This window comes from Schistocerca nitens, chromosome 7 (genome assembly GCF_023898315.1).
Source record: "Schistocerca nitens isolate TAMUIC-IGC-003100 chromosome 7, iqSchNite1.1, whole genome shotgun sequence".
Taxonomy (NCBI): Eukaryota; Metazoa; Arthropoda; class Insecta; order Orthoptera; family Acrididae; genus Schistocerca; species Schistocerca nitens.
The window spans coordinates 607,602,473-607,614,573 of NC_064620.1; the positions used below are offsets into that span (position 1 = coordinate 607,602,473).

The 12,101-nt window shown below is 47.9% G+C and overlaps 1 protein-coding gene across 1 annotated transcript in view; it reads right to left on the minus strand.

The window, feature by feature from the left end:
• Nucleotides 1–1,802: 1,802 nt before the first annotated feature.
• LOC126195769 (transcriptional regulatory protein AlgP-like) overlaps nucleotides 1,803–12,101 on the minus strand; it is a 124,208-nt gene continuing 113,909 nt past the window's right edge. The window contains exon 3 of the mRNA XM_049934401.1: nucleotides 1,803–2,120. Coding sequence (XP_049790358.1) covers nucleotides 1,803–2,120 — 318 coding nt within the window. The remainder of the gene's footprint in view (nucleotides 2,121–12,101) is intronic.

Here is a 12,101-nt window from a genome sequence, read left to right on the forward strand (position 1 = left end):
ATATTAAGCTTAGATGTGGTATCGAGTCAATAACTTCTCAGAAATTCTGCACCTACCTGACTTTCTTGATCCTTGGCTTGCAGTATGTTGGTTGCATAAATTGAGAGTTGGGTTTCATATGGTCACTGTTTCTGGAATCTGTGTTGATTTTCATGGAGGAGACAAGTCTATTAGAGATAATTTTTGTGTAAGTCAGAACATGTTCTAAGATTGACAAATGGCTGTACATTGAGCAAATTGTGAAGGAAACGAACAAGAAATTTGAAAAAAAAAAAAAAAAAAAAAAAATTGAAGTTCGAGACAAGAAATAAAAATTTGGAGGTTTGCATATGACGCGGTCATTGTGTCGGAGATAGCAAAGAATTTAGAGATGATGTTGAATGGAATATTAAGGTCCTTGAAAAGAGATTGAAAGTTGAACATCCACAAAAGTTAAACAAGGGAAAGGAGGTGATGTTGAGTGAGTGAGATTAGTGAATTTTTCCCCGTATGAATTTTTTTTGCTATTTTGACAGAAAAATAAATGACCACAATAGAGAGGATATAAGATGCAGACTGGCAATAGCAAGATAAGCATTTGTGAAAAAGAGGAATTTATTCACATCTGATGTGAGCTTCACTGTTAGGGACTTCCATGCAGATATTCTGGAGTAAATGGAAATGAGGATGATAGGCAGTTAAGACAAGAAGTGAACAGAAGGTTGTTAAATGTGGTGCTACAAAAGCATGCTAAAAATTAGATGTATAGATCAAATAACAAATGAAGCATTGAATTGCATTGAGGAAATGAAATGGTATAATTTGACTAAAACAGTTCAATGTTATCAAAACCGCTCTTTGGGAGACACTGATGCAAAGGAACCTATTCTAACAGAAAGAGAATGTGTCATATAATACTAACATTTCATTTTACTAACGAGCGAGATATCTTGAAGAGAGTTTATGAAGTTGGTCAATAATAAATATTTGCCAAAGTGTTGTAAGCATTGTAACAATGGTTTGAGTTATACAGATACAGTGACAAGTTTGAAAATTATTTTTTATTCACTATTACTACAGTGATAGTGTCTTCTACTATTGACACTTTGTACAGTACCTACATTGAAACTAGTCTCTGTGATTACAAGGCAGTAGTACAAACAATGGTCAGCAAACTACAAAGGGTAACAAAAATAGGTAGAAAACTTTTTTCAGACAATGGTAATCCAGGACTGGGTAACAACTACATTATGTAAAGGATGGGTTGCTACTCACCATGCAATTGAGGTGCTGAATCACAGATATGCACAAGAAAAAGACTACTAAACACACAAGCTTCCACCAGAAGGCCTTCTTGTGAAGTAGACCACATGCATAAGCATGCATGTATCTGTTTCTGCAAATGCTGGTCACACCCGTCTCTGGCTGCTGAACCATACTGCGAGTAACTGCTCATGATGGGTGAATCAGTCTGGGTGGTGGGCATGAGGAGGAGGCTGGGGCAGGTAGGGCAAGAGGGAGAGCAGAGTACAGGTGTTGGATGGTAAAGTGCTATTTGTAGGAGCACACAAAAATAAGGTGATGAGGGCGTAGGGCAGTTAGGTGCAGTAGGAAGTTTAGCTGGTGGGTGGGAGGGGGTGCGGGGAAGGAGAGAAGGCAAGATACTTTGGGTGCTCTTGAGAAATAGAAGGTTGTGTGGAGATGGAGTGGGAACAGGGGAGCAGTTAAGTGTGTGAAGGACAATGACCAATGAATGAAGGTTGATTGCAGGAGAGTTATGGAAACATAGGCTATAGTGGAGGGAGGGTTCCCACATGTAAAATTCAAAAAACTGGTGTTGGTCTGGTGTCCTGGTCTGAAAGTTTGGACAGCCTTCCAGACGACAGTTGTGAGGCAGTGCCCTTACAAAGTGCAAGCTTGGCTGTAACCACCAAAGCACTGCATGCTGGCTGTACCTCCTGCACCAGCCTGTCTGCACTGTCCAGTGATCGATGCTGTTCAACCACCACTGTTGAGTCAAACTCTTCAGCCTTCTTCTTGATGACGGTGTTGTGATTGGTCACTTTCAGGTGCATCAGTGACACCTGAGCAGCCAGTCTTGCCACGTCAGTGCAACCAGCAGGTCTGCCTTCTTGCACTTCCTGTTTTGTGTAGCACCAATGGGCAAGCTACCCTGATCATTCTGCACACTGAACACCTTATGGCAAGGATGGACATCACTGAACTGTTTGCCATTGGCCTTCAGATCAGACTAACCCTACTCCTAACTTGCAACACATTACAGTGCATGAGCTTTGGGCCATGGTTCACCAGGGAATTCCTTGCACCCCCAAGTTTCTTATTGATCTCAGGATTGCCTTTCAGGGCATTGATTTCAAAGTCTACATGGGTATTTATATGATCAATCTCACAATGTACTCATCTGGGCTACCAGGCTTTGGCCCTACCCTTTTGCAAGTTGGTTGTGTATGGTTGACAGTTGTATGCCCCTCAGATGGTCAATTCATCACTACAGCCACAAATAAGATGGTTACATGGCTGCCAATGCTGTAAGTTGTCAAAGTTCATTCCAATGGCAACATTTTTAGCCTGGATGCTTTTTCAGTGTACAGGTTCTCCATCACAGATAAAGACACATCATCTTTGACATTGTTCCCTTCCAGGAACTTAGTGACTTTTGCGCTGCTTTCGCACATGTTTGAGCCTGGTTTTGGGTGCGCCACACATTTCTTTACATCCAGATGCAGTGCCCTCATCCTGTCATGTCCATCCTCTTTGTGTCCTTATGGACGGCCGTTAAGCTAGAGCTTCATTGCCCTAAAGATGCTGGGGTCATATAATTGGTCAAAACCAGTGCTTTGCCCACACATCTGGCTGTAGTCCAGCAACCAAATGGTTCCCTCTGGCTTTGTGGAGATTTTACGTTGGCAATCAATGTGCAAGCTCTCGTGGAAACCTACACCATACTCCATCAACAGAACATCTTCTCTCAGCTTGTTGGAGGTGAATGTTTTTCTACAATAAACCTCACTGATCCTTGCTTACATATTCAACTTGATGAGGAATTGCAATACATTGTCGTCATCAATAAGCCTTTTGACTTATACAGTTACAAGTGTTCACCTATTGGAATCTCTTCTGCTTGAGTGCTCTTTCAGAGATTCCTGGTACAGATAACTATGTCCATCCCAGCTTGTTAAAAATACCTGGATGACTTAACTGTTATGGGTGCTATGCACCAAAACCAACTCCATAGCCTCCATACCCTCTTTACTACACTGCGTGATGAAGGGCTAAAGTACCATTTGCACAAATTACAGTTTTTCCAGGACTACCTGGGACATTTTCTCACCAAAGAAAGGGTTCAGCCCACTGATGGTAATGTTTCTGCTGCTAATTATCTCCTGCATCCAAAAAATCTCCAGCAGTTGCAGGCTTTTTTGGGGAAAGTGAATTATTATTCAAAGTTCCTTCTACAAGCAGCACATATGAGGCACACTCTCGACCAGTTGTGGAAGAAAGGCATTCTGTTTCACTGTCAGCGTCCTGTGGGCAGGCCTTCACACAGCTGAAGCATATGTTAAGTTCCACATCCTGCCTTTTTCTCTGTCGTGCCCCCTTGTTTTGGCTTCGTGTGTTCCTCACTATGGCATTGGTGCAGTTCCTCACTATGGCATTGGTGCAGTGCCGTAATGATGATTGTATGGAGCAATCCATCACCTATGTATCCAAAACACTGATGCTTGTGTAACACAATAATTGCCAGATTGAGAAAGAGGCACTGGCAATCAACTTAACTGTGAAGAAATTCCATGTGTGTGTATTTGGGTCCATGGTTACTCATTGCAGACCATAATCCACTCTTAGCGCTCTCTGGGCCTTGCTCTTGGCTTCCCAAGTGGATGGCCCAGAAGCTTTAGTGTTGGGCTTTTTTCCTTGCCTCCTACAACTACACTATCAGCTACAAGCACACATAACAACTTGCAAATGCAGATGCCCTTTACAATTGCCCTCAGGATGAGACCCGGCATTTGACCAACTGGTACTCTCCTGTTTTCACATCAACATGGATCAATAACATAACTTGCGAGAGTTTCCCATTGCCACTACTCATGTGGTGGCAAATACATGCCACAACCCTATCTTGCAGTTTTTCGTACACTATGTCCTGCATGGGTATCCAACTTATTTTTCAAAGTCTGCTGCTCACTAGCTGTGGGGAGGGCTCGCCTCTCTCACAGCTTTCCCATCTTCTCTTATGGCCTCCTGCTGGATGCAGGGACAGGTATCCCTCATGCTGTCATCCTGACTACCTTACATACACACGTCTTGGACCTCCTCCATCGTGGACACTGGGGTATGTCCCAGATGAAAGCCTGTGCCAGGTGACATGACCACTGTCCTAGTCTGACAAAGGATGTGGAGGCTATGGTGAGCTACTGTTCTGTCTGTGCTAAGCATAGGCTGCTCCACTCCAGTCTTTAGCCTCTGGCTGACTCCCAGTGGCACCTTGGGATTGCATTAATTTAAATTTTGCTGGCCTCTTCCTTGGCGAGATGTGACTTATTGTTGTAGATGCTTATTGAAACTACCCTACATGGTCAGCACGGTGGCCACCACCACTGCGGCCACACTCAATGCCGTTCCACAGATTCTCACCATTGAAGGGCTTCTCTGCACCATCGTCGCAGACAATGGGCCCCAGTTTTACATCTACAGCATGGGAACAGTTCTGCACTGCTAATCGCATCAAACATCTGTGTAGCCCTCCATTTCACCCCTTCTCGAATGGCAAAGCAGAGTGGCTGACGCACACACTTATGCAACAAATGTTGAAGGCCATGGGTGCATATAACAAGGCAGCAGCTCTCACAATGTTCCCAAGCCACCTACAGGTCCACTCCTATCCATGACCACAGCGCAGCAGAACTCCTTCACAATTGACAGATGTGTACACTCCTCCATCTCGTAGCACTACAAATCGAGGAACCCCAAACCTGACATACTGGATGACATCCTCCTGGTTCATCTGCTAAGGCATGTTCGTATGGGACAAATACCTCATGGATGCCAGCTACTGTGGTGGTGACTCACGTGCAGCACCATGAAATGATTGATACCCCGAGAGGTTTGGTGAGTCGGCACATGGACCACCTTTGCCCTGCCTCCAGCCTACACCTTCAACAGAGGATAATTTTGAGTTGGTCTCCCTGCCCTCACACGTCCCTTCTCCTCATGAGTACTATTTGCACTCCAGAACAGTGTTAGCAGCTCCCGTAGGCATGAGTATGGAGGTTAAAACATCACCACTGCATCACTCTGCACCTCGGTCACCAACCACACTGCAATACCCCAGCTCAGTGCTTAATGTCTAGTGTTCCTTCTCCCAGCTGGTGGCTTCCATTGATGGGAGACCAACTGTTGACCTCCAAAAGTATTCATTGGGCCCTTTGGGCCCTATGCACCCATTTTGAGAGGGGGCCTATGGTGTCCTGTTTAGACAATTTGGACAGTCTGTCAGAAGGCAAGGACATAAATGATAGCCACTAGGGGCCACCTTCATAACCAGTGAGTGCTTCTGTCACCGCCACAATGCTGTGTGCGAGCCACGGCTTCCATGCCGACCTATTGGTACTCGCAGCAGCTCTGTAATGCTGGCAATGCAGTGGCTCTGTCAGTTGAGTTCTGACTGAGCTCTTGTCTTGTATACCTTACGCACTGTTGTTTGTTCTCGAACCTCACCATGTTTCGGTTCTCGATCTGGTTTACTCTATAGACTTGTCTACTGCCATGTGCATTCATGGTGGTTGTTGTTATCATTTGCCATTTCTGTCTGTGGTTGCTGTCATTGTCCTTGTTGTCATCCATATCTATCTTAATATGGGTTTGTGGCCCTCACTGTCTGCACCCTTGGCCAGTCAGCCTGTGGCTTCTGATATGATCGCCATTCCTAGAGTTGGTAGGAAGCACATGTCAAATGCTATGATGCAGTCCTTAAAATAAATAACACATTGTTGGGCAGCATGCTCAACAACTGTGTGATCCAGTTGTTTTTTGGCACAGTTGGTCATCCGTCAGACAGCTTGTTGGTTGTCATGCTCAAGTAGTACACAGCACATTTCTTGCAGTTTAGCTTGTATATCACAGTACTTGGTTCACAGGTAGCCTTGCCTGTGATGCTTCTGACAGGACTGGAATAGGTGGTGGTGGGAAGATGTATGGCACACGTCTAGCATCCAGTTACATTATAGGTATATGGGCCATTAGACAAGGGTTTGGGAGCAGGGGTTGCATAGGGATGGATGGAGGTATTTTGTAGGTTTGGTGGGTGGCAGAATACCGCTGTTAGAGGGCTGGGAAGAATAGTGGGTAGGACATAGCTCATTTCAAGCCATGGTGAGAGGTCATGTTGGAGGATGAGGCTCAGTTGTTTTGGTCCTGTGTGGTACTGAGTAACAAGGGGAATGCTCCTGAGACTCAAAGAGGTGGTGGGTGACTGAAGAGATGTAGTAAAGAAGATGTCTCCAGTCGCTCACCAGTTCCCAAACTCCCACTGTACAGCCACAGAGGAGCATTCCCCTCATGTCTCAGTACCACCGAGAACTGGAACGCCCCCCTGCAGGTTCAGGGTTAGAATAGGCCCGCAGTATTCCTGCCTGTTGTAAGAGGTGACTAAAAGGAGTCTCAAATGTTTTGGGCTATATGTGATGGTCCGCTCTCGGGTTTGACCCCCATTTTTCCAAATACTTCCAAAGAGCGAGCCAATTGGCGAGGGGCACCTTTCATGATGCATTGTGTCCATCGTGCATTCAGACCTTTAGCCAGCTTTCTCTCGTCATCTCATTGTAGTCCCGCTCATTCACCATCTCTTGGGCAAGGATGCATTCCTGGATGCGATTTTCACCATGCACTGTGCAGTGTTGCTTGCTGAGATGACGATAATGGACTCCCTTGCACCTAATATCCAGCATGGTAGCCAGTCAGTTGTGGTGGGACCACAATGTGCCCTGTTGGTTGTAGCCCACTGACAACACAGGGATTAATCTGCTGATGCTTGTGCTGTTAACTCCCGACATATGCCCAGGAGTAGATGCCTATCTCCTTGGGGCATCCGGACACTTGGCAATGGCCATCCTGCCAGGTGGCCCTTGCTCAGGCTGGGTGGCACCCATGGGGAGGGCCCTTGTTCAGAGTGGGTTGCATCATGGCGGATGAACTGCAATGAAGGGTGGTATATCATCTCTTGCTGGTGGCCAGCTACCAGCAGTCTCTAAGCATCCTCGAGCTAAATTCGATGTTCAGAAATATGATCCCAAATCATTCCCTTCTCTGACCACACCGTGGGAGGAGTGTAAGGCTCAGGATTGCAGTGACACTTATTCGCCCAGGCTCCTAGTTTGTACAAGAGCTGATGGGAAGTCTTTCATGTCAACAAAGCTTAAATTCTTCATAGAGCATTTAGAGGACAAGTTTGGGGAGGTGGAGGGCTTGTCCAAAATGCGCTCTGGATCAGTATTGATAAAAACAGCATCCTCTGCCCAGTTATGAAGGTTACTTAGTTGTGACAAGTTGGGGATGTTTCAGTTACCATCACAACCCATAAGAGTTTAAATATGGTGCAGGGTATTATTTTCCATAGGGACTTTCTTTTGCAGTCTGATGACGAGATAGACAATTTAGAGCATCAGGGTGTTTCTTTTGTCTGACGCTTTCCTTGGGGTCCAAAGGATAATCAGATTGCTACCAGTGCCTTCAGCTTGGCATTCAAGGGTGATACATTACCAGAGAAGGTCAAGGTGATAGTCTGCCACTGTGATGTCAAGCCCTATATCCCTCCCGATACAGTGCTTGAAGTGCTGGAACTTCTGCCATATGTCTTCCTGCTGTACTTCCAGCCTCGCATGTAGAGATTGCGGATGCCCATCACATCCCAATACTCTATGTGCCCTGCCTCCCATCTGTGTCAACTGCAGAGAGCCTCATTCACCTTGCTCACCAGACTGAAGGATCTTACAGAAAGAGCAAGGAGCAGGATTGGTGTCCAGTACTAATAGAGGGACAACTCCATTTGGAAGGAATCAGGTATAGTTAAAGGACACTACATCTGATAATATAAGACCCTGGACCGACTGACCAATGCTAAGGCTAAGGAGGGGACCCTTGGGTCACTCCCTTGCCAAGTTCCACAAGTGGGTAGGATGATGCCCGGCAGTGGCATAAGAGCCCACAAGCAGCTGGTCGTGGGGCTTCACGATCCTCCTCTGTCTCAGAGACAGAATCGGTGAAGTCCTCCAAGCCAATGAAACCCAAGGAGCAGTGAGAAAAGACCAAGAATAAGACCTCTAAGAAAGGAATTTTCAGAGGCACCCACTCCACTGCAACCTAAAAGCTCTGCATTTGAGGGCGAGGTAGAGATTCTGGCGTCTGCTGTGGACCTAGGATTCGCTGGAATCTCAGACGCAATGGCTGTCACTCACACAGATACTCAAACAGTGGGAGCAGATGACCCAGTGGCGTAATCTGCTCCTCGGTCCTTCATGCCTTTCTCGGCCATGGACAATGTCATCCTCCAGTGGAACTGCAGCAATTTTTTCCGCCATCTTGCTGAGCTCCAAGAACTTCTCAGCCTTCACCCTTTCCTCAGCATTGCTCTTCAGGAAACTTGGTTTCTGGTGACGTGAACCCCTGCCCTCCGTGGCTATCGGGATTATTACAGGAACGTGGCAACTTATGAGAGGGTATCTGGTGGCGTCTGCATCTGTTTCCATCACTCCCTTCACAGCAAGTCTGCCCCTCTACAACCACCTTTAGAGGCTGTCGGTGTTTGGGTGTGGATGACTCAGGCCGTTAGTGTCTGCAGTCTCTATCTTCCATCAGAAGGTGATGTCCCACAACATGTCCTAGATGCACTGATAGCCCAATTGTCACCACCTTTTCAGTTACTGGGCAACTTCAGCGCCCATAAACCTCTGTAGGGTGGGTCAGTGGCAACAGGTCAAGGCAGCATTGCTGACCAAGTATTGGCACAGCTAGACGTTTCTCTCTTAAATAATGGTGCCGTCACACATTTCGGTGTGGTGCATGGCACGTCCTCAGCCATCGAACTTCCGATCTGCAGCCCTAGCCTATTACTGTCTGTCCTATGGGGTGTGCATGATGACTTGTGTGGTAGTGACCACTTCCCTATCCTTCTGTCACTGCCACAGCATCACTCTTCTGGCCACCCCTGCAGATGGACTATGAAAAAGGCTGACTGGGACTTGTTCACATCCATTGCCACTATTGAGCCTCTTTCCGATGATGCCATTAATGGGGTGGTTCACTCGGTCACCACCGACATTGTTTCTACCCCGCACTATGGGTCGTGGGGTTAGAATAGGCCCGAGGTATTCCTGCCTGTCATAAGAGGTGACTAAAAGGAGTCCCTCCCCCTCAAGGGGGTAGTTTGCGCCTGCGTCTGGAGACGGATGGTTCCACGACTTATATTTGTGGTCATTTTGGTTTTTCACTTATTCTGCTTTCTTCCTTCCTTTGTTTGGTTCCTTTCTTTGTCCTTCTCCCTCTCACTGTCTTCCTTAATTTTTCCCTTGCCTTCTTCTCCTTGCCTTCTTCTCCTTGCCTTCTTCTCCTTGCCTTCTTCTCCTTGCCTTCTTCTCCTTGCCTTCTTATCCACCCTCTGGTCTCCGCCTCGGCGTTTGAGACAGTCTGTCCTTTCTCTCCCTCCCTCCCTTCGTTTTTCCTCTTCTTTCCTCCCTGTGCGTGCCTGAAGGCCAACCCACATGTTGGCTCGTGTAGCCGGTGATGGGGTAACGCGTAATTCCCTGCCCTGGGTAGACAAGTAAAACACGCACGTACCCCCTGGTAAAGGCCAGGCCCAGGGAGGGGTGATTGCCTGAGCTGATACCTTCTGATCATGCCGATTGGTCCCTCCGTCTGTTTCTTGGGAGGTGTGACCTGAGGTGTAAACATTCACCTAAGGTGGGAGTGCCCTCTGAGAGGGTCCCCATAAGGAAGGATCGCGCCATCGGAGACGCTGGCAATCATGGGGGATTCCTCCGCAATGGATTTCTCTCCATCTCTCTCGACTTCTGCCCAAAAACGGAAACTTGACCAGCCACCAGTGACAAAAGTACTACCGCCTGCCCCACAGTTCCTCGTAGTTTCTCGATCTGAGGACGGAAAGGATTTCTCCTCTGTCAACCCTTTCGTTATCCAGAAGGGCGTAGATGCCATAGCCGGATCTGTCAAGTCGTGTACCAGGTTGCGTAGTGGTACCTTGTTACTAGAAACTGAGAGCGCCTTTCAGGCACAGAAACTGCTTCGAGCCACACTCTTGTACACGTTCCCTGTCTGGGTGGAGGCTCACCGAACTTTGAATTCATCTCGTGGTGTGGTCTATACTCGATCACTTGACGGATTGACTGACGAGGAGATTCAGTCTTTCCTCGCTGAGCAGGGCGTGACGGCTGTCCATAGGGTCATGAAAAAGGTCAACAATTACCTTGTACCGACCCGGACACTTTTCTTGACCTTTGATAGTGTTCAGCTGCCGTCACGCATCAAAGCGGGCTACGAGGTTATTTCTGTTCGCCCCTATGTCCCGACACCTACGCGCTGCTACCAGTGTTAGCGTTTTAATCACACTCGCCAGTCTTGTTCCAGTGCGGCTAAATGTGTCACTTGTGGCAGGGATGCCCATGAGGGTGACTGTCCACCTCCATCTCCTCATTGTGTGAACTGTCGGGGTGACCATGCAGCGTCCTCCCGCGACTGTCCCATCTACAAGGAAGAACGCTGTATCCAAGAAATTCGGGTCAAAGAGAAAGTGTGCACCTCGGCTGCTCGCAAGCTATTTGCTAGTAGGAAGCCCGCACTGCTCCCAGCGGGAAAGTACAGTACTGTCCTCATCTCTCCTCGGACTACCAGGGAGGTGGCGACGCAGACATGCGATCTGACCTTCGGCACCACGGTCGTCCGTTCGGGCAGTGCTAAGATCGCGCGGTCGACGTCTCCTCTTCCTCCTGTCACCCCTCCAACACAAGCGCCTTCATCAGCTTCTGCTAAGACGAAGATCCAGAAATCAGATGCAAGGGCCTTCAAGAAGGAACCGTCCCATGCAGACTTCCTAAGTACCTCGACCTCCCAGCCATCGACCAGTACTTCCACCAAACGACCTTCCAAGAAGGCTCATAGGAAGCAGAGTTCTCCTTCTCCTCCATGGCACATTTCTTCTCCTGCGCCACCCAGCGGTTGCCGCCCCAGGCCGTCCTCCGTTTCGCCTGGCCGCACCGCTGGTAGCCGAACATCTGGCCGTCCATCGGCGGAGGAAGCTTCTCCTCCCGGCCATCTTAATGAGATGGCCGATGAACCTATAGAACCAATGGACGATGACTGTCCGCCTACATTAGCGGTGGCAGTACTCGCTCGAAGCCAGGCCTTCAGCGGCCTTCGAGGTGACCACTTTTTTCATCTTTCTTTTCTTCTCACAATGGCACTTACTCACTGGAATATTCGCGGCATTCACTCCAACCGAGAGGACTTGAAGTTGCTGCTCAGCTTGCACTGTCCACTCGTCGTAGCCCTCCAGGAAATGAAGCACCGCCCATGCGATCACATTGCCTTGGCGCACTACACCTCTGTGCATTTTGACCTACCCCCTGTGGTAGGTATTCTGGCTCATGGAGGGGTTATGTTGTTGGTCCGGGATGATATTTACTACGATCACATCACATTGTCCACCGGCCTGCAGGCAGTTGCCATCAGAATTACTCTCCCCACTTTTACATTTTCTATTTGTACCGTTTACACTCCATCGTCATCTGCCGTTACCAGGGCAGACATGATTCAACTTATTGCTCAGCTACCTGCACCATTTTTGTTAACTGGAGACTTCAATGCCCACCATCCCCTTTGGGGCTCTCCAGCATCCTGCCCGAGGGGCTCCCTGTTAGCAGACCTTTTCAACCAGCTCAATCTTGTCTGCCTCAATACTGCTGCCCCTAATTTTCTTTCGGACACATCTCACACCTATTTCCATTTAGACCTCTCTATATGTGCTACCCAACTTGCACACCGGTTTGAGTGGTATGCCCTTCCTGATACATATTCGAGCGACCACTTCC